This window comes from Bison bison, unplaced genomic scaffold (genome assembly GCF_000754665.1).
Source record: "Bison bison bison isolate TAMUID 2011002044 unplaced genomic scaffold, Bison_UMD1.0 scf7180017864349, whole genome shotgun sequence".
Taxonomy (NCBI): Eukaryota; Metazoa; Chordata; class Mammalia; order Artiodactyla; family Bovidae; genus Bison; species Bison bison.
This window is the reverse complement of record NW_011494921.1, coordinates 1,057,983-1,080,721: the sequence shown is the minus strand read 5'-3', so window position 1 is coordinate 1,080,721 and position 22,739 is coordinate 1,057,983. Positions and strand designations below refer to the sequence as shown.

The 22,739-nt window shown below is 44.1% G+C and overlaps 1 protein-coding gene across 1 annotated transcript in view; it reads left to right on the top strand.

Moving 5' to 3' along the window:
- PHLPP1 (PH domain and leucine rich repeat protein phosphatase 1) overlaps positions 1 to 22,739 on the top strand; it is a 201,537-nt gene that overhangs the window by 87,047 nt on the left and 91,751 nt on the right. The window contains exons 3-4 of the mRNA XM_010854816.1: positions 425 to 550; positions 17,617 to 17,783. Of these exons, the coding sequence (XP_010853118.1) occupies positions 425 to 550; positions 17,617 to 17,783 (293 nt within the window). The remainder of the gene's footprint in view (positions 1 to 424; positions 551 to 17,616; positions 17,784 to 22,739) is intronic.

The following is a 22,739-nucleotide window of genomic DNA, read 5'->3' as shown; positions in this document are numbered from 1 at the left end:
CTTAACATGCTGGAAAACCTCTTTTTAAAAAGGCATGTGATTCAGAGCAATACAAAAGTCCCCTAAGTGAAAATCCACCTGCAGTAAAAATTCTTCAGTAAAATCTTAACTGTAGGTCCTCCTAAGAGGAAGTAAGAACCTTGAGAGTAGAGAAGGATAAGCTGTTCCAGTCTGAAACAGGAAAATGAGAATTTCACTATTGAGGGGAAATCTAATGAAGGTAAAACCCCCTTTTTGGTTTCCTTGTGATTCAAATTGGCTGGTCAGACTTGAGAACTTACATGCTTGAAGCATGCTTGAAGCACTGAGGGGCGCCCAGAGGGGTGAATGCAAAGCCCTGTGTCTCGCTGGTTCAGGGAGGAGGTGATGAGCTACGCACATGTCCTGCTTTCTGATGCGCTTTTCTCACTGTTTGTTTTTACAGGTAGAAGAAGTGAAAAAGCACCAGCACTGTTTAGCATTTAGTTCTTCTGGACCTCAAAGCCAGACGTACTACATATGTTTTGATACATTCACAGAGTATTTAAGGTGGCTTCGACAAGTCTCCAAGGTAAGCAGGAATTTTGTTCAGCTTCTGGCTGGCTCAAGAGTTGCTTCTGCTTTACAAAATATAGTTATACATTCCTTTTTTTTTTTCTTTTTCCTCCAACTACTGCCAGTAGTTAGCAGTGTTTAGTCTTTTTTAAAGCTCACTTTAGCAAAAAGTAGCTTTTTAAAACTTGTGTGTTCATTTGCTATTTTTGTTTATACTTAAAAAAGAATTCAGTACGTAGACTGTCATTATTATCTTAGTGGTATAGAGAAGGAACATGAGGTTAAGAAATTTAAGGGACTGGCCCAGGGTAGGACAACTAGAAAACCACAGAATACCCAGAAATTGTCACAAATTTCCCCTTTTCCTCTGACCATCTCTTCTTATAAGCAGTCTAATCTTGTACTATCTCCGTTTCACCTTTTCAACTTACGTCTTTTGAATGACTTAATTCTTTTTTTGTCTTAATTATTTTTACCACTTCATAGTCCTCTGTTTAAATAAGATTACCTTGACTTATGAAACAAAATACTTCTGTGTGTGTGTGTGTGTACAGGAGCCCATGATAAAGTAAAGAAATGGTTGTATTTCGGGTGCTGTGTGTAAGGATATTTTCTGCGTCCCCTTTGTAGAAGTTTGTATAGTGGGATGCGTGGCAGTACTGTGTGCCTTGGTTTTGGGTGTTTATGAAATGATGAAACCTCCCTAGGGTGCAGAAGCATTAAAATGGAATTTGCTTTCATATTTTGGAATTTATAATCCAGTTTGTCATTCAAGTTTGGTATGATTCAGACTGCTGCATGATGTAATTATTTGTCAAGTGAATGAGTAACTTTGAAAGGAATAACTTTGTAAAGCAGTTAAGAGAAAAGATAATATTGTTTAGAAAATCATTCAGAAATACTGGTTGCACTTGAATTACCAGGGAAAAACTGCATTCTCTGGTGATAATGGTTTTCTTAGGAACGTTAGTTTTTCCTTTTAGAGAAGGTGTGGACAGAGTTTAGTTTGATAGAACTGAGAAGATTCTCCCAATCTCGTAGGCAGCTGAAGCTTTCAAATGCACAAGACACTTCCCCTACTGGAGAAAATGGGAAGGATGACACTTCTTCAGATATGCTTGTAGAATTAATGTGATGTAAGAGGCAACCAGTATATCCGTCTCATTGTTTTGAAATTACTCTTGTGGTTGCTAATGTGAGGAGACAAATACTATATAATACTGTGCTTTTAACATTAAGTGGTTGTATGGGTTCAAAGCAGTAAGTCGATGGCCCGCACTCTATTCAGAATAAAATGCCAAACTGGTCAAGGTGCTATTTAAATTTCTTTCTGCATGGAAATGTTGATTTTGTTTTTAACTATTTGTGTTGGAATAATCTTCTGTTTACAGAAAAGTTGCAAAAGCAGTATGGTCTCCATATAGTCCTCCTTCAGTTTCCCAAACATCTAATATTACCGTGATCTGTATGTCAAAACTAAGTAATGTACTGACGCTGGTACATTACTCTGAATTTATTTATATTCTACCAGTTTCTCCATTAATGTCACTTTTCTTTTCTGAGATTGACTCTAGGGCACTATAGTGCATTTGATTGTCATGTCTCCTTTGTCTGCCCTGGGCTCTGACAGCAGCCTTTTGGAGTGAAGTAATTAAGAATGGCAGACATCGGGGAGAAAGATTGCTTTCTGAAAAGTCAAGGTAGGGGGACAGAGGGCAAATATTTTAATAAATGCAGATTTTAGATAGATACAGTGTCTTCCTTTTCTCCAACCTTAAAAACCAGATACACATTTCAAAACTTTTAGAAGTTATTATAGTTAGTGTATTAAAAGGGAAATGAGTTGTAAGGAGCTGGTTAAAGAGGTTAGGTATTATGGAAGGCATAAGAGTGAGAACTCCCTGGTTGGGTATGAAGCCCATATGAAATGTGGCCACAATCTTTAAACTTTGTGTGTTGAGGACAGTCCTATGATAGTGTCTTTTCCTTCGACCCAGCTTCCTGGGAGCATGGGTTGGGACTGCTGGGAAGAGAGTGAGAGCTCGGCTCTTTGGGGTAGCGTGTGTCTGGGCACCTGGAGTGGCACGGGCTGACGGTCACAGGGCACCTCTGCTTCTGGCTTCCCCTTCCCATTGTCTGTTTTTCCTCACATGTAGCTCTTAGGAATTTACACAGTTTAGTCGCACTAGAAGTTACTATGGAAACAGTTTCTTTTTCTTTTCTTCTTACTGAGAAACAAAACATTCCCAGAAAGGATTATCCTATCCTGATGTTTAAATGAGGATTCATTTTAATAATAAGTATCTGAAAGAGAGACAAACCAACACCAGAAAGAAATATCTGAGTTTCTTATTCTTAATGACCATCCTCACCCATCAGGTTGGAAGGATACAGAAAAGTGAATTTCAGTGATTTTTTATTTAAAATGAATTAGGTCATTAATTTAAAATGAAAACTATTTTCAGTTGATGCTTCTGGATCTTTGGTACAAGAACAATGTTAATCTTTGTTCTAATTTTTTATTTGATTCTGTGAACATTTATAAAAGGTTATTAATTAGCTGACTTCTACCAAGACAGGCTCTTATATATGTATTAATTTTTAAACTTCATCTTAGGACTTAGTGTTGCTTGCCAGAACAACGGAGAAGGCAATGGCACCCCACTCCAGTACTCTTGCCTGGAAAATCCATGGACAGAGGAGCCTGGTAGGCTGCAGTCCATGGGGTTGCTAAGAGTCGGACAAGACTGAGTGACTTCACTTTCACTTTTTACTTTCATACATTGGAGAAGGAAATGGCAACCCACTCCAGGATTCTTGCCTGGAGAATCCCAGGAACAGAGGAGCCTAATGGGCTGCTGTCTATGGGGTCGCACAGAGTCGGACACGACTGAAGCGACTTAGCAGCAGCAGCAGCCAGAACAACACCCAAGGCTGTCCCTTTAGAGTTTTTAATTTGGATCAGATGTTAGCGGTAGATGCTATGCAGGAAATAGCTCCTTGGGGAGGATTATTTAATACAATATTGATTGTAAAGGCATCCCTGAAATATTAATGCAGGCATGCTTTAAAAAGTCAGCAAACATCCTATTGTATGCAGTGTAAAAAGGACTCTTTCCCCAACATGGATACATGTCCAGTGTTTTTTTTAATATTTTTTAAAAGTTGTTTTAATTATGAAAGTATGATAATGCATTTACAGGAGACTTGGAAAATACAGAACAAAGTTACATGGTTCCACTATATATTACAATTTTTTTAGGTAGGTAACTGAAGATTTTTAGTTGGAGTTTCAGTATCAAACTCTCAAAAATTAATAGAATGGATAAACAAGTAGAAAGGATATAATAGACCTTATGAGCACTATGAATCAGTTCAACATAATTAAGGTTGATGCAGTTTTCACACAACAGCAGGATACAAATTCTATTCAAGTTCCTGTAGACTGTAAACCAGGAGACACTGGAACATATCCAGGGACATAAAACAAGGTGCAATAATTTCTTGGCCTAAAGGTATTGAAATCATACACTCTGTTCACTTATCACCGCGGAATTAGGTTCAGTTCATTTCAGTTGCTCAGTCGTGTCCAACTCTTTGCGACCCCATGAACCGTAGCACACCAGGCCTCCCTGTCCATCACCAACTCCCAGAGTTTACTCAAATTCATGTCTATCGAGTCAATGATGCCATTCAACCATCTCATCCTCTGTCGTCCCCTTCTCCTGCCCTCAATCTTTCCCAGCATCAGAGTCTTTTCAAATCAGTCAGCTCTTCGCATCAGGTGGCCAAGGCATTAGAGTTTCAGCTTCAACATCAGTCCTTCCAATGAACACCCAGGACTGATAAAGGATGGACTGGTTGGATCTCCTTGTAGTCCAAGGGACTCTCAAGAGTCTTCTCCAACACCACAGTTCAGAAGCATCAATTCTTTGGTGCTCAGCTTTCTTTATAGTCCAACTCTCACATCCATACATGACTACTGGAAAAACCATAGCCTTGACTAGATGGATCTTTGTTAGCAAAGTAATGTCTCTGCTTTTTCATATGCTGTCTAGGTTGGTCATAACTTTCCTTCCAAGGAGTAAGCGTCTTTTAATTTCATGGCTGCAGTCACCATCTGCAGTGATTTTGGAGCCCCAAAAAATAAAGTCTGTCACTGTTTCCCCATCTATTTGCCATGGAATGATGGGACTGGATGCTATTAGTTTAGAAATCAAATATCAAAAGATACTTGAAAATAACCCATATATTTTCAAGTGCAGTGTGACATTTACCAAGAACACGTGCAGCGCGGTTTCAGAGTGGTTGGGGGGCAGTGATGTGGGGGTGAGGGGGTAGCTGAGGAAGGGAGTTTCAGAGGCTCTCTGGTCAGATACATGACCAGGTAGCCTGACTGTCCACTTTTGTGGCGTGCTTTGCTGCATGGATTTGTTTCAGACATGTTGACTGATCCTGTGGATTCTTTTCAGAGTGAGTCTACATGTGACTCTGTTGCCTGGAGACAGACTTACTTTAAAGTCCTAGTCACTTCTGTAGCGCTGTGCTGTCCCACTGGGAAGTTTGTTTCTTGATTTCAAGGAATATTAAGGGGATTCAGATCACTGATTTAGTGTTGTGCACGAATCTTCGGTTTTTGGCTTGTTTTTGTTGTATTCCCCCAACCCCATGCAATAAGTAAGTAATTTAATTAAATTAATTGAAGTATACATGAAAGTGGTTTTAACTTTTCATTACAGGAAATGTTAAATATTCAGAAGTAGAAATAATTGCCCACATACCTATGACTCAGCTTCCACAGAGGTCAGCCTGTGGCCAGTGGTGTGCATGTGTGTGGCCCCACGACGTGAGTTCACAGGTCATAAGGCCACATGGCTGGTCCACAGGTCTCTCTCCTTGTTGATCGGCGGTTAACATGGTGCCTGTGGCCGTCACACTGCTCATCTCTCTTTCTTTTAGTATCAGTCATAGTATTTTAATTTTCGGTGTTTTCTCTTTTTAATGGGAAAAAAAAAAAAAAAAGGGACCATGTTGAAGTTGCTGTGATATTTTGGTTCACCCTCAATATGCATAGCATAAGCCAGTCAGAGTCCCATCTCGTGCGAAATTAAAGATCACATGAAATGATGAGTAAACATCACCCTTTATATAAGAATAAAATACATGGTCAATCACAGTCGAACTTTTGCCTTCATGTACTTAAAAAGTGTTTTATTGCCCAGATTTTACTCAAAGAGTACATCACTAACCAGAGTCAGGAATTTCCTGTGTAATAGGATTATTTCCAGCATATAGATCTGTGTCATTTGATGTAGTTGCAAGGACCCTTTAAGGTCACTTAGCATCTTGTACACATGTTTTACCTCCTAACATGAAGCGTAATTTAGGGCGTGTGCTGCGTTTTGTCAGCTTCGCTGGTCGCTTGTCTTTTCAGGCTGTGCTGTAGTTGGTTACATTGTGGGTATAAGGGTAAGAAGTTGTACTCTCAACCCTATTCTGCTAAGACGCCATGGAAAACTCCTCCTTTACATTTTGTACCCATTGTTTAGATAAAGGATCACAGTCGTTTGATCCTGGCAGTCTATGTCTCTGGTAGAATCTGAAGTAGAATGGGAGGGTCTGAGTGACATGGATTTTAGTTTATGGTCACCCCTATACCTAGAATATTGCTTTTGTATCAATTCTGTAGTGAAGGTATGAGAAAAATTTGGAAATGCATTATATGAAGTGTTTAGGGATAGGAAGCATTGAGGAGGTGATGAGCAGGCAGAGTCCTGAGGAGGGATCTTCACCGGGAGGCAGGGCAGAAGCGCGTTTCAGGGAGAGGAGACGTCTGCAGGCGCAGCTGCGCACCGTGTGACATCAGTGTGACGTTAGCACGTCTGCAGGCGCAGCTGCGCACCGTGTGACGTCAGCACGTCTGCGTGGCGTGGCGGGGAGCAGGGAAGGGCACAGGAGGAAGTGCTGCAGGTCTGGGTGCTTTGGTGCGTGTTCATTCTGTTTTCCTGGAAAAACTCAACTACGTTACCCCCTAGTTTAACTGAATTTTCCAACATGGTAATGGATTTGTTCCACAAAAATTCATACTGTGGAGTCGTTCCTTGTTATAGATATAAATAGCAGTTTATGAAATTAGGGAGCTTAGAAATTCTTTAAATTTAAACTGATTTAAACTAATGATAAAGTATTTTGTATTACGTTAAATTTTGTTTTTGTAATAATCAGGTTAGTGAAAATAAAATGATCTCTTTGCAGTTATAATGGCACTTCATCTTGTTTCCACATCGCTAATCTTCCCCCGCCCCGGCCCGCACCGTGGTAACTATTGGTTCTGAAATCCTAGTTAATATATCTCTAAAGAAGGGATTTTTCCTTCATTCTAAGTCATTTCCATTTAAAATTACTTAATTCTCTTTTCTTCACACTTTTTCAATCCGCTTTTGTGCTGATGGAAAAGGTAGCTTGTTTCCTTACCGTATCCTGACCGAACCCCGTCTTGGGGAAGCAGTGCTCCTCGAGTGCTTCCGTGTGAGGCTCACCCAGCGTCTCGTCTCCCTCCTCCCAGCCCCCGGCCGTGCCTCCACGGGTCACTCCGCACCTCTGTTTAGGGCCGGCGGGTGAGGGCAGTGAGAGGGGATGAGAGGGTACTTGCCCCACCCTTGCTTGTGCCAGGCATCCTTCCAGGTTCCACTTCTAGCATCCAGACTTCAGCAGATGGAAGAAATGTATTGCACATGTGTGTTTTATCTGTATGTTGTTGTTAATCTTTAATAAAATACATTCTAGGTTTCAAGAAAGGAACTTAAAGCCATGTTTTAAAGTAACAGTATGTGATTTTAAGATTGGGAAGTAGTTGCCAAAAACATAATGTTCCTTGTAGTTTTCTGTAATAATTGGCTTAACAGTTATTTGGCGTTTTCTTTCAGAGTGGTCTTGGGCCTTCCTTGGCGGCCCAGTGGTTAAGACCACTGGCTCCCACTGCAGGGCCTGGGTTCCCATCAGGAAATAAGACCCTGCGTGCCTCACAGTGAGGCCAGGAGATGGACTGAGAGATAAGACGGTCTCTTGCCACTTTATTTTTTTTAAGTGTTCTTTAACCTTAAGTTCTAGTCATCATCAAGTGTCTCTTAGTTGAGTGACTTAGCATTTAAGATTTGAGAAGGACCTTGTGGACTTGCAGACTGACTTCTCTCCTAAATAAAAAGGGCTACCGCCTTTCAGAGACCTACGGTGTCTCACAAGACAGTTCTTCCTTAGAAGTGAGCTGAGGTCTTCATCCCTGTACCCTTGGCTCACTGCTCTGGCTTAACCCAAGGTGATCATTGCAGTCCCTCTCCTGTTTGATGACCTCTTAACTATTTAAGTTTCTACACCTTCCCCCATGCCTTGGCAATCTACTTCTCGGAGAAACACCTCTGATAATTGCAGCAATGCCCTCATCACTTGGCGCCCAGATTCCTTCTCTCCGTTTTCCTTTGGGTACTCTGCAGTTTCTTGATAGATTTGCCATACCGTCTGGAGCACAGAGGATGCGTCCACTGTTGACCATTCTTTAGACGTTATTCCAAAATGAGTGAGTGAGTTATTCATTCATGAGGTCAGCAGCAGAATCAAAAGACTCTTTGTTCCTCTCCAACCCCAAATTGTTAATAGGTATGTTTTGTTAATAATAAGGTCATTTAGCCAAGTGAGCTGATGTAACAGTGACAGCAAATGGTGGTAACTAGCATTCTGGTGCTCTTCCTGGGTGCCAAGGCCCGTTCTGGACGCGCCACAGTGTCCCTGTAAGGCAGGTGCTCACGACACTGTACAGGGCTGGGCTTCAGAGCCGAAGGAAGGAGCCCTTGAGGAGATGTCGTCATCGCCGTCTCACGTGAGGGAATGGGGTGTGAGGAGCCCAGCATCGCTTTATGCAGGGAGTTCTGCTGCCTTGCTCCTTTCCTTTTATTTTACTTCAGTGTTTTACAGCCACCTGAAGGGACGAAACAAACCAAACTTCAAATAGCAACTGAGATTTATTTACTGAAAACATCAAAGGGAAGGTTCAGGGCTTCGTGTGCACAGTTGTCGGTAGCCTCTAGGCCGTTCAGCAGTAGAGCAGAAGGTGGTTTATAGGCAGTCTGTAATGCTGCTGAGGGCACCTGAGCACCGTCACTGCACGGATCACTGACCTTCCTAAAGGATGACCAGGAGGGACTTAGGAAGTCTGAGATGCCTTCTGAGTCACTCGAGGCAGCTTAAGTCGGTTTTGGTGTTGAGGGCACTGCTGTTGTCTACCTCTTCCAAAACCGGTGAAGTCTGGCTGCATCAGGAACTTATCATACATGGTTAACCAGATCTCTGCATCTGGTCGTATTATATCTTGAAGTTCAGTTACTTTCATCTGAGTGTTAGACCAGTGTAAAAATACATGGTGTGTGTCCATGTGAACCGAGGCACTTCAGTTGTGTCTGACTCTCTGTGACTGTAGCCCACCAGGCTCCTCTGTCCATGGGATTCTCCAGGCTAGAACACTGGAGTGGGTTGCCATGCCCTCCTCCTGGGGATCTTCCTGTCCCAGGGATCGAACCTGCATCTCATGTCTCCTGCGTTGGCAGGCAGGTTCTTTACCAGTAGCGCCCCCTGGGAAGCCCCCCCCCCCCAAATAAATACATGGAGTCTTAAGGGTTTAATTTCCATGATATATTTACTTACCTTGGAAGACGCCAGTGTTTGTAACCCAGAGTATTGGATTATCTGCAACTATTCTGAAGAGTTAAATTCTTCTACCCACTGGTCTGATTTATTTTATAAAGTAAGGAATACTAGAATAATTGAAAAAATACCAGTGAACTCTCCAGGTTAAACATACCAGACCTTGTATGTTGGACTGGAACTTAAACACTGAGGTGTTTGTATAATTTGTATTTTAAATAGAAAACCAAGTAGCTTGCTTCTAGACTATTTAGAAATATTTCTGTTTAATGTGAATTTGTTATTTCTTATAATAGAAAGTTCGAATGTAAGATTTTTGTGGTTAGCGATCTTCCCCGTCCTTTGTGGAGGAGTGGCCCCCTTGGGGAAGCGCTCACAGGCTCTCCAGTGGTCCCACTCTAAGGAGCTTGTTTACATGTATTCTGCCAATAAGGAAATGAGGAAGGAACTCTGAGTTCAGATTTGATCTCCACCCAAGCCGAGTCCTGTTTTTCTGTTCTTACCGAGAAACACAATGGGATTTCTGTGTATGGAAAGGCAGCCACTCTTAGCCTGGAGACCCGATGAGCAATGCTGGAGGCCTTGGGGACCTTCTCCGAGCCTCTCACCGTGCGTGCGGCTCCAAGAGGACAAGGCTCCAGGCCTGCGTGTCTGGTTTCCACCGTCCCATGAGCTCCTGGGACACGTCCCACAGCTCTGCCTGCTCCTGGGGGTGTAGTGGCAGTCTGCACGGGGGCCTGTGAGGACCTGTCCATCTTGTCCCGAGAGGGGACCGTCAGCGCTGGACAACCGGGGGCTCCGGGTCTGTGCCCTCTGCTCCTCTGCACCAGTGCACGTGCCTTTTTGAATTATGCTTGTTAGGTATCTGTGCCCTCAAGGAGCCTGTGTTTTGAAGATGATCAGTCCAGGGGCTGTTTCCTAGAGGCAGGTGGTAAACACGCTGACGGGACCCCCCTCCGCTTCACTCACCTGGCAGAGAGGTCGGGACGCCCAGCAGGAGCTCTAGGTCTAAATTTCTCAGAACTGTTTCTCCTTATTGGTATGCGTGCTTAGTCACTTCACTCTTGTCCAACTCTTTGTGACGCTGTGGACTGTAATCTGCCAGGCTCCTCTGTCGGGGTTCTCCAGGCAAGAATACTGGAGTGGTTGCCATTTTTTCCTCCAGAGGCTCTTTCCCACTCAGGGACCAAACCCGCGTCTCTGGCGTCTCCTGCATTGCAGGCGGGCTCTTTAGTGCCGAGCCCCCAGGGAAGCCCAGCTTTATTGTTAAACCCTGGTCCTTTAACAGTGACTTTCGTTTGTGTGCTTACCTGTCAGTCAGTCATCTGTCTAATGCTTCTCTTCTCTTTCTCTCTCTCTCTCTCCTTCCTTCCTCCTTTCCTTTTCCAGCCTGCAGCTCTCTGTACTGTTTTATTCTTTGGTCTCTTAACTACAGTTAACAGGTCCCTTACAGTCTTAGGAAGCCTACTCTTGAAACTCACAGCCCCCTTCGGGAACACTCGCGCCCACTCAGAGTTCCTGCTCGCCTTTGTGCTTGGCTGTGACGGCCTCTCCACATCCTCTTTGTCTTCGTTTATTTGATTACATCTGGTGGTTTAGAATACTGTGTAAATTTGTGTATTTTATTTCTTGGATTTTTAGCTGTTTCATATCATTTACTCATTTAAGGCAAAGAAATAATTCCCAATGCGAGGATCAAACCTGGGTTTCCTGCATTGCAGGCTGACTCTTTACCATCTGAACCACCAGGGAAGCCTAAAGAAACAATAAAATATCAGAACTTCGGGTAGAACTTAATAAATCCAAAATCGGTATTTTGATATGCCCCTATGAGGACATTATTAATGTATATATTGTAATTAATTTTATAGGAAGGTTTTCTGCATCTGCTGTTAAGCAGATTTTATGAAATGATAATGAATGCAGGTTCAAGAAATGAGAGGTCATTGAGAAAAGATCTGGAATCAAGGCATTTCGTGTGTTTGTAGAATTTTTTTTTTAAAGAAATTATTTCATGTTTTGGAGCAGTGACAGTTTAAAGTTTATTAAAATGAGAAAATCTTTGATATCAAGTATTATAAAACTTTTATTGATGAGGATGAAATTGAAAGTAAGTCGTTAGAGTACTTAGCTAGTAAAGATGAATAAACTATTATAAATTTATATTCTCCTACATGTTTATGCCTTCCCAAAGCATTTGGAAGGGGGGAGTGGGGTAAGAATTAAAACTAAGTAAATTAAGGTTAAGAATTTTTTACAGAAATTTAGTAAACTCCCCAGAGACTCTCCCTATAGCCAGGGCATAATTTCCCAAACCACCGAAGGCTAGGCCAGAGCAATTAATGACTCATAAAGCCAGTGTACAGCAATATTTTACTTTGCACAGCGGAATTATTTATGCTGTTTCAGCTGCTTCAGCCAAGCCTTTCAGAATCATTTTGTTTGGTTTTGAGTCTGCTTTGCACATAATAAGGATAAATAGTATTTCACTATAGTGGGGAGAAAAAAATCATCTGGTTGTCATTCTGAACTTTCCCTTGCTTATGAAAGATAATTGTCCACTAAGTGAATGGTAAGAAAAATGTGAGTGACGTAGAGTGCAGGCCTCTTGCAAAAGGAGGATGATAATTTCCGAAGCACAGAGCAGGGATGGGTTAAGGCTAGGAGAGAGGCACCCAGACTCAGAGATCGCTGATGCAAGGTTCCTAACAGCTGGCAGAGAGACGATCGAGGAAAGGGTCCAGCTGAGTGGGATGGTGGAGTTGCATAGAAACCTAGTAGGTAATCTGGAAAGTTTGTTGTTCACATTACCATTTTTTTATGGTTAGTCTGCAGTGTTGTTTGGGGAAATAATTCGAGGGCCCAGGGAGCTTTTTGTTCATATGTGTTCATATGTTCCAACCCTCAAGCTGGAAAAGAAGACTTCTTGAGCCAGTGGCTGGGCTGTGTGTGTGCACTCAGTCGTGTCCAGTTCTTTGCAGCCCCATGGACTGTACCCGCCGGGCTCCTCTGTCCATTGAATTTTCTGTCCATGGCAAGAATGCTGAAGTGGGTTGCCATTCCTTCTGCAGAGGATCTTCCTGACTCGTGGATCAAACCCATGTCCCATGCATCTCCTGCATTGGCAGGTGGATTCTTTTACCACTGGGAAGCTATGGTTGGGATTCATGTGCATTTTAATGTATTTCCCAACGTGTATAGGCTCATGGGGGAAAATATCCCATTTGATTTACTGAGTCTAAATTATTAGCCTCAAAATTTTTTGTCATTTTTAATACAAACTAGCACTGATTTCCCAAGCCATGGTGACTGGACCTGATCTTCTGAAACCTGACTTTGTTCACATGTGGTTCACTCCTGTCTATGAGGAATGACATCAAACCGCCTTGCTCTGGGCTGAGGGCTCTGTTAGGATTGGACCGTGGCAGTTGCAGGAGCCTCCCTCTGGGTGGCACTTGAACTTAAGGCTGTCATTCAGACTCTGTGTGGCTGGGCTTTCTCCATGCGACCTTGGGCAGACCCTTCAACTTTCATCTTTGAAGTGGAGATCAGTCCTTATTGTGCTGAGTTACTGTGAAGACGAAATTAAAAGACGCTTGCTCCTTGGAAGGAAAGCTATGACAAACCTAGACAACATATTAAAAAGCAGAGACATTACTTTGCCAGCAAAGGTCCGTCTAGTCAAGGCTATGGTTTTTCCAGTTGTCGTGTATGGATGTGAGAGTTGGACTATAAAGAAAGTTTAGCACTGAAGAATTGATGCTTTTGAACTGTGGTGTTGGAGAAGACTCTTGAGAGTCCCTTGGACTGCAAGGAGATGCAACCAGTCCATTCTGAAGGAGATCAGCCCTGGGTGTTCACTGGAAGGACTGATGATGAAGCTGAAACTCCAGTACTTTGGCCACCTGATGCGAAGAGCTGACTCATTTGAAAAGACCCTGATGCTGGGAAAGATTGAAGGCAGAGGAGAAGGGGACGTCAGAGGATGAGATGGTTGGATGGCATTACCGACGCAACGGACATGAGTTTGGTTGGGCTCCGGGAGCTGGTGATGGACAGGGAGGCCTGCTATGCTGCAGTCCATGGGGTTGCAAAGAGCTGGAGACGACTGAAGCGACTGAACAGCAACCACAATAAAAGGCTACTTGCTGTGAGGTGTGTGCTGCTGCTGCTGAGTCGCTCAGTCGTGTCTGACTCTGTGCGACCCCACAGACGGCAGCCCACCAGGCTCCCCCGTCCCTGGGATTCTCCAGGCAAGAACACTGGAGTGGGTTGCCATTTCCTTCTCCAAGCGAGGTGTATAGAGGTGGCTTTCTCATTTCTTCTATTTCTTATCTTGAGGAGGATCTTAGATTTAATAGGCGCCATGTAGGCAGGTTACAGCCCCTTTGGTTAGACGTACTGACAGTTCTTTGATTTGGGAGTTGTGCAAAACCTCTGTGGTGGTGGCCTTACCTGCCCAGGCTGATCTAGGGGGAAGCCCTTAAATCTCCTTTATTGCAGGGCCTGGCACAGGGCAGAGGTGCCACTCGCGGTTCGGTTCTCGTGGTCGTCTTGGCTGCCCACTGCCGTCAGGACATGTCTGGTTTCTGCTCTTCATCCCTGCCCCTGTTCTGCCATGAGCTCCACAGACCCCTTGCTTGCTGGGCTTTCATCCTGCGCCGTCCTCCCCCTGGTTTCCAGCAGAAACAGGCTTGCGGTCCAGAATGAGGAAAGAAATCAAATCAGACTTGACATTTAATCATTATCTTGTAGTTGTCCAGAGAGAGTATTTATTCAGCCTGATGCTTCAGCCGAAAGGGAATGTGTCCTCTGCAGAGTAGTCCCGTAGGAGGAACGCCCCAGCCAGTTGACGGCTGCTGAGAGAGAAGGGCGGTGAAGCAGTGCCCTGTCATCCTCCCGGGAAGCACTCCCGAGGGCCGCACTCAGCGAGAGGCACAGGCTGCTGTGAACCGGACGGGCTGAGTCCCCCTCTGTGAACCTAACAGTCAGACAGAGACTCTTCTTGGAACTTTTGCACGACCGCCCATTTTGCTGAAGCCGGAATCTTTACCATGACCTCAAAGGAGCTGCAGGATCTCCTTACCTTTTCACTGAAGTTTTTATATTGAGATTACATTGCTTTTTTCTCAGTTAAACGCACACACACGGAAGAGCACAAAGACTAATATGACAATTCCTGGTTGTCTAACATTCTGACCTGCGTGCATGCTAGGTCGCTTCAGTCATATCCAACTCTTTGCGACCCCATGGACTGTAGCCCGCCAGGCTCCTCTGCCCATGGGATTCTCCAGGCAAGAACACTGGAGTGGGCTGCCATTTCCTCCTCCAGGGCGTCTTCCTGAGCCAGGGATTACACCTGTGTCTCTTGCATATCCTGCATTGACAGATGGGTTCTTTACCACTAATGCCATCTGGGAAGATGCAGTTCCTTCATACTTTGTATTATTATAAAGTGAGTAAACATAGATACATTCCAGATTTCCTGTCTTTCCATTCCTATTTCCATTTCCCTCCCTGCTTCCCTAGAGGCAGTCACTGTTACTAATCTGACATGGTCAGTGTACGTGCTGTGCTTAGTCGCTCAGTCGTGTCCAACTCCAAAGAGTTGGACTGTAGCCCACCAGGCTCCTCTGTCCATGGGATTCTCCAGGCAAGAGTACTGGAGTGGGTAGCCTTTCCCTTCTCCAGGGGATCTTCCCAATGCAGGGACTGAACCTGGGTCTCCAGCATTGCAGGTGGATTCTTTACCATCTAAGCCACCTGGGACTGACCAATGTATGGTGTGTAGCTTTATTGCACATGTAACTATTCATGCATAATATATGGAATCATTATGTGTGTTTGTGTTAAAATTTTTTTCATACATGACATTATACTATATGTAAAATTTTACAGCTTGCATTTTTTGATTTATTTATTTTGGGCTTGAGGTTTTTTTTTTTTTAATCAATCCAGGTTGATACATAGAAATCTAGTCTAGTCATTTTAACTGCAGCTCTGAGTGGCAGGCTCGCTCTCTCTTGTGGGTTCAGGATATGTATCCCAGAGAAGGCCTTGAATTAGCCTGGCCTGGGTCACATGCCAGTCCCAGCTCGATCAGTCTGCAGGCTCAGCAGTGTGGCTCGGATGGCTGGAGCTGCAAGCATACGCCTGCAGCTCCCACCAGGATCTCATGCATCTGAAGGCTTGTTACGGGAAGAAGTGGGAAAGGATTTGGGGCAGGCAGAAGCACAGATTGCCCCGTGAGCTCCAACCTGAGCTTGTCCCATCGGGGCCTCTGGGGGCCTCCTGTGGTGCCTGAGGCCCTGCTCCGTTCCCGTGCCCTGATGATCGCTGAAACTCACGTCAGAGTGCGTTGATTGGGAAGGCCCCTGCAGAAGGAAACGGCAACACACGCCAGTATTCTTGCCTGGAGAATCCCATGGACAGAGGAGCCTGGCGGGCCACAGTCCACAGGGTCACAAAGAGTCAGACCCAGCGAAGTGACTGAACAAAGCAGCAGCGACAGACTGTGATCTCCCTCCTTCTGAGGTGCTCTCCCTGCTCCTGAGGTGCTCTCCCTCCTCCTGAAGTGCTCTCCCTCCTCCTGAGGTGCTCTCCCTGCTCCTGAGGTGCTCTCCCTGCTCCTGAGGTGCTTGCCCTCCTCCTGAGGTGCTCTCCCTGCTCCTGAGGTGCTCTCCCTCCTCCTGAGGTGCTCGTGAGGTGCTCTCACTAGGCCGCCGTGCGTCTGTTCTACGCCCATCCCTCAGGAAATGGAAGGCCTGACACACCATTACGTCCTCACCACAGGTTTTCGCCTGGATGGATGAGTCCGAGTAATCCTTTCAACCTTACTTCCCGTAAATGGGTTCTGCCAGGGAATCTTGTGTGGCCGTGGCATGTTTGCACCTGCTTTGCAGGCACATTAAATTCTGGCCTTTTTTTCACATCATTTGATTTGCGTGGGTGACCTAGCCCTGTTTGGGATTTTTCTTTTTCTTAAGGGTGAAAATTCAAGGGAAGGTGAAATTGCTGAACCGTGAACTCAGACTGACTCTGTAAAATCTTTTGAGTTGAGCCCTGCAAGCCCTTTTCCATCTCACAGTCCCCTTAGCTTTCACAGTTCCTTTCCAACCTCAAACATGCCATCAACAGAGTGTTTGTCATGCAGATTTACTCCTGAATACCTTTTTTAGCGTCAGGAGAATGCGGGTTCTGGTGAATGTAAGATGTATTGGAAGTAATCACAGCAGTCGTCAGTTATGGAGTGCTGGCTCTGAGCCAGCTGTGTAGCCGTAGGTGTCGTCTTAATGCCTGTTAAACAGGTGACAAAACGGGAGTTTGGAGAGCTCAGCAGGGCCCTCAGCTTCTCTCAGCTCGGGAATGGTGGAACCAGAGCCAGCCCCCCTGAGAACCACATTCTGCTGCCTTTTGTAATCACGGAAGAGTGAAGCTGGGGTTTGGTAATAGAAAAGGGCATCAAACTGATCACAGACAAGCAGTGGCGTTTTTGCCATAAAGCTTTGGTGAAGATAGAGCTTGAGGAGGCATCAGCCCAGATCCTAGAACAGTGACCCCACAGCCTTGGTGAGGCGAGAGGAGCCAAGCTTTGTGTCAGCGGTCCTGAAGCCGTGTCCGTGGTGTAGATTGGCACCGTGGTTCCCAGCGTACGAGAGAGAGATGTGCAGGGTGCCCAGAGCTGTTTCTGCCTCCAGCATGCCCTGTAGCCCTGGGACTCTGGCTATCGTGGGAGTCATTTAACTGGGGATACTTTGAATATGTGGATAAACATTTAGACGTACAGTAAATTTCTCTTGGATTACCCACACGAAGCAAAACTGACACTGTGGGAGACATGACCTGAAAAATTTACAACAGGCAGTAGTGGAATCTGATTATGTGCTGCTGTTATTATTAAACATACGTGCAAGGCCACTGAGCATGCTTTGCTTTGTGCTGTTTTTAAATCAGTATTTACAAGGGCTTTTGTTTAAGTTCAGCCTAGATCTTAGTGTCTGTCTTCCAACCCGGTGTCTACTCTAAGGTCTTACATTATTTAGCTTTGAATTCTCTTACCATGAATGTGTTTGGGAACATGACCCCTATAGCTGAAGGGGATTATGGGTCTCACTCTACCTGGCAGGATAACCTGTGCTCTTTGTCACCTGTCTCCTATACTAAGTTACTGTCAGCACCTTCCAGGGAGGGACACGATTTCCTCCCTTGGTAATGCTTTAATACTTTGCTCAGTTCTGTCTAAACACTCTTGGTTTAGATTTGAATAATGGTGCTAATTGCATAGCGAGTCTGTGTTCCCAAATGAGGTTATCTTGTTTCTGTCTGTGGAAAGCAGTCACAGGGCAAAGGATGCTGTGAAAACTGAACTGTGGCTTTTCTCCCCCGTAGGTCGCATCGCAGCGCATTAGCTCAGTGGACCTCTCCTGTTGTAGCTTGGAGCATCTGCCTGCCAACCTCTTCTACAGCCAAGACCTCACTCATCTCAATTTAAAACAGAACTTTCTAAGGCAGAATCCCAGTCTACCAACTGCACGGGGGCTCAGCGAACTGCAAAGGTGAGCATGCAGAAGGGGGTGGATAATTAGGAAGGGGAGGAGGTGCCAGCTTCTGATTGTTTCTTGACTATTCTTAGTGGAAAAGCTACAGCGGGGAACCTTTCTCTTTCAGAGGCTGGGTCATAGGACTTTGGTAGTGAAGACACTGTCAGTTCTCATTCTGAGATTTTTTTCAGGGTCCCTGCCTTTCAAATGAATGATTGAGATATTCATTAACTGGATACATTTGTGCAAGAAGAACGCTTCGCCTAAACCACTTGTATTTCTTAACCAATCTACAAATGCATCTGGGAAAAGTTAATATTTGGTGTGTTACTTCTGAACTATAGGGGTTTGGTCAGATACTTCTTTCAAAATTTACAAAAAGGTCAGTTTTTTCCATGATAAGATGTTTCCTTCGAAATCTAAGAACTAAAGTTTAAACCCATTAATACCACATCATCTGGGTGATTAGCGTCTAGGTTTCAAGAGTCACATGGTAAATGAAAAGGGTCTGCTCTTTTATAACTAGAGGGCAGGGACTTTAACCTACATCTTTCTGAAACAGATTGAAGGATTTACCAAATTAATTTCATTTTCTTTCTGTCTTTTTTTTTTTTTTTTTGAGTAGTGATCAATCTTGATTCTGTGGTGAATAAATAAAGCCTCTGATGCTTACGTATTTGTTGCAAATATATGAGACAATTACTCCAGAAGGATATAACTTTTAAAGAAAGAACGAATAGTTCATTTGTTTGTAAATGCCTGTTAATGATCAGAGATTTAGCTATGATCATTAACCACTGTGGTTATGTGTTTATGATTTTTAACATCCAGAAAGAATAATCCATGAAGTATTAATATGAAGTTTGTGTGGATATGAAACACTCTGAAGAGTGTTTCAGTTGTCTTTTCGGATGATTGTGAGTATTCTTTGATGTGCTCAGTCGCTAAGTCGTGTCCGACTCTTTACGACCCTGTGGATTGTCGTCCGCCAGCAAGAGCACTGGAGCGGGTTGCCGTTTCCTCGCCATGCGATCTCCTGCCGCAGGGATTGAACCTGGGTCTCCTGCATCGCAGGCGGGTTTAAGTGCTAATTTCTTACATGTGGATTTCAATGCGGAATGTAAAACCCTTTCAGTAGACTTTTAAAATTCTTTTACATTAGGATACTTTGGTCTTCCTCGCACTTTGAATGGATTTTTGCCCATACATCATTTCAATGCATTAAGTATTGGTCATTTGGAAAATACTGGTTTGTTGGGATAATACAGATATTCCAAATGTTAACATTCTTCGTTATGCAGTTTCGAGGCCGTTGTTAATATCACCACTGATCTCATCAGAAAAAATCCTGAAGTATTGGGAAGTTGTCAGGCTTACTGGGGAAACGAGTTTTTCAGCATTTTAAATTTCAGTCGAAGCTTGAAGGCTCCCCTTGGCAACAAATGCTGTCAGTGAAGTGACCTTCCCGCTTCCCTGTGGAGAACGCGTCCGCCAAGTGCCCAGGTCTGAGCACTGAGCTTGTCGGTCGTGCTTTGAACTGAAAGCGGTGTCCGTGAACACTGTGACCGGTCTGGCTCACAACTCAATAATCGCACAAGCGTTTTCCGTGGGTAACGGCACACTGAACGGCACTGAAGGTGGCCGAGCGCTCTGTGTGCCCTTCACGTTGTATCACCCAGAAAGTGAAGAAGGCACACACATGGGTCGAGATGTAATACAAATAACTTTCTTGCCCCCAAATGGGCAATTTTAAAGTAAAATTGGCATTATGCATTTTTTGAAAGAGTATTTTGGTTCTGATGGACTGGCCAAGAAGAGTCCTGGGACAGTGGGGACAGTTTGGTGCCTCAGTGAATTGGCTCCCTGGACAGTAAGAGCCCAGAAAGGTGTGCTCAAGCACTTCCTTATTCTTCCCTGGAGCTTCGGTTACAGTGAAAGGGAACCACAGGGAACTTCTCAAACTTAGGTGTTTATATGCCCTATGCACTGATAATAACTATTTTTACTGAGTCTCCTGTAATAGTTACTGTGATTTTTTTTTTTTGCTAAAGGGTAGTATCATCAATTTCCGTCTGTGGGGTCACACAGAGTCGGACACGACTGAAGTGACTTAGCATAGCATAGCAATATCATCATTTAGTCTGTTTAGGGCGTTTGAAAATTTGTTTTTGAAGTATTCTTGTGTATTTCCCATCAAGAATTTTGCATCATGCTATTCAATCCTGCCATCTTAGAACAGAAAGGGGCATTACAGTTTATCCAAACCAATACTTTCATTTTAGAAACGAGGTAGAGGAAGATGTGAAATGCCAAAATCAGATTAACATTTACCTTCTGGGAGCCAGTTAAGGGGATGTGATTTGGGAATGGTTTGAAGAGGGTTTGAACTACATCCATAATGTTTATTTCTTTAAAAAAAATTAGAGACAAATAGGCCAAATGTTCAAAATGTTAATATTTGAAAAGCTGAATAGTACATACTTGGATGATCATTACTGTTTTCTGTATTTTCCTATTTGTGTATTTCATTATAATCCCCAAATTAAAGCCTAAAGAAAAAGAAAATAAAAATGCTTGTAATAGCATAGGGGAATATGATAGCCCCAAAGAGTCAGCATTTATGGACTAAATAAATAAATCTCTGGGTAGAGGGATCTTGAGGGGCATTGCCTTGCCTGTTGGTGCTTTTAGAAGCACCTGATTGATCCCCCATATCTGTTGATTCCAAATCTGTAAATAGCTTTTCAGTGCATCCACCCTTTTCCTCTGCTTCCCATCTCTCAGCACACACCCTCTCCAACCAGCTGTCAGCTCTCAGCTGAACTGTTGCAGCAACTGGAGAAATGGTCATCTTGCTGTCATTTTCCCACTGCAGTTCACCCTCATTAGTTTTTGCCTTCTATTTTGTGCCTGTCTTGGTTTTGTTTTGCATTTTAAAAAATTTAAACTTTTGTCCCATGAAAGTAATATTTTATATAAATTTGTAAGAAATCTTGCAGTAAGACAAGACACAGGTGCTTGGAACTCCAGCCCCTCCTTACACCATGTCCTGCCCCCTAGACAGCTGCTTCTGATTCTTGGGGCTCCCTGCTTGCTGTCTTCTCCATCTTCCCACCTATCTGCTGCTGTTTTTGAACTTTTTGTTATTGGACCACAGTTGACATCGCTGTGGAAAATGGCGATTTGCCTCTCCTCCCTGTCTCCAGCCGCTCAGCCCAGGCCCCGACCACTGCTCCCCTCAGCCTCTCGGTGTGCAGCTGTCCGTGTCCGGCTAAGTCGCTGCTGGCGTCACTTCGAGTATGCAGCTGTGATTTATCCCTAAGGCACCTAAATGCGACTGGACGGTAGCGTAGAGATGAGTGTCCTTTTCCTTTTCTCTCGTGCTGTTCAGGTGACAGAACTCTAACCCTCTTCTCAACGCCCTTTTCCTGGAGACTTCTTCCTTCCTGGAGCCAGCATGGCTGCTGCTTAGGGGGTCTGGTACCCGCCTGTTCTCCTGGGGGTGCCTTTCAGCGTTTTCCTGATGACGCCCTTCTCGTCTCGCTGGGGCTTTCCATATGTTGTCCTGTATCTCGCGATCCCTTCTTGGTTTACTCCTCCTTTTTAATGGAAAATCTCCTAGGATCTTCCCGAGAAAGGGGACATGGGAGACAAATTTATTACATACTTTGTATCTCTAAAAATATTTTCTCACGTGTTTGATAATGTGAGTGGTTTCTGGATGGGAAAACATGTTTCCTCAGGATTTTGAAGCCAGTGCACTGTTGTTTTTTAGCTTCTACAGTTGCTGTTAAAAAGTGTTATACTCTTCTGACCCTTGTCCTTGTACACCTTCTTTCTTCTTTTTTTTTTAAACAACCCTAAAGAGGTTTTCAGTTCAATTCAGTCGCTCAGTCGTGTCCGACTCTTTGCAACCCCAAGAACCGCAGCACACCAGACCTCCCTGTCCATCACCAACTCCCGGAGTCCACCCAAACTCAAGTCCATCGAGTCGATGATGCCATCCAACCATCTCATCTGTCGTCCCCTTCTCCTCCTGCCCCCAATACTTCTCAGCATCACGGTCTTTTCAAATGAGTCAGCTCTTTGCATCAGGTGGCCAGAGTATTGGAGCTTCAGCTTCAACATCAGTCCTTCCAGTGAACACCCAGGACTGATTTCCTTTAGGACAGACTGGTTGGATCTCCTTGCAGTCCAAGGGACTCTCAAGAGTCTTCTCCAACATCACGGTTCAAAAGCATCAATTCTTCAGCGCTCAGCTTTCTTTGTAGTCCAACTCTCACATCCATACATGACCACTGGAAAAACCATGGCCTTGACTAGACGGACCTTTGTTGGCAAAGTAATGTCTCTGCTTTTTAATATGCTGTCTAGGTTGGTCATAACTTTCCTTCCCAGGAGTAAGTGTCTTTTAATTTCATGGCTGCAATCACCATCTGCAGTGATTTTGGAGCCCAGAAACATAAAGTCAGCCACTGTTTCCCCACCTATTTGCCATGAAGTGATGGGACCGGATGCCATGCTCTTAGTTTTCTGAATGTTGAGCTTTAGGCCAACTTTCACACTCTCCTCTTTCACTTTCATCAAGAGGCTCTTTAGTTCTTCTTCACTTTCTACCATAAGGGTGGTGTCATCTGCATATCTGAAGTTATTGAATATTTCTCCCGGCAATCTTGATTCCAGCTTGTGCTTCTTCCAGCCAGCCCAGCATTTCTCATGATGTACTCTGCATATAAGTTATATAAGCAGGGTGACAATAATACAGGCTTGACGTACTCCTTTTCCTATTTGGAACCAGTCTGTTGTTCCATGTCCAGTTCTAACTGTTGCTTCCTGACGTGCATTTAGGTTTCTCAAGAGGCAGGTCAGGCGGTCTGGTATTCCCATCTCTTTCAGAATTTTCCACAGTTTATTGTGATCCACACAGTCAAAGGCTTTGGCATAGTCAGTAAAGCAGAGAGAGATGTTTTT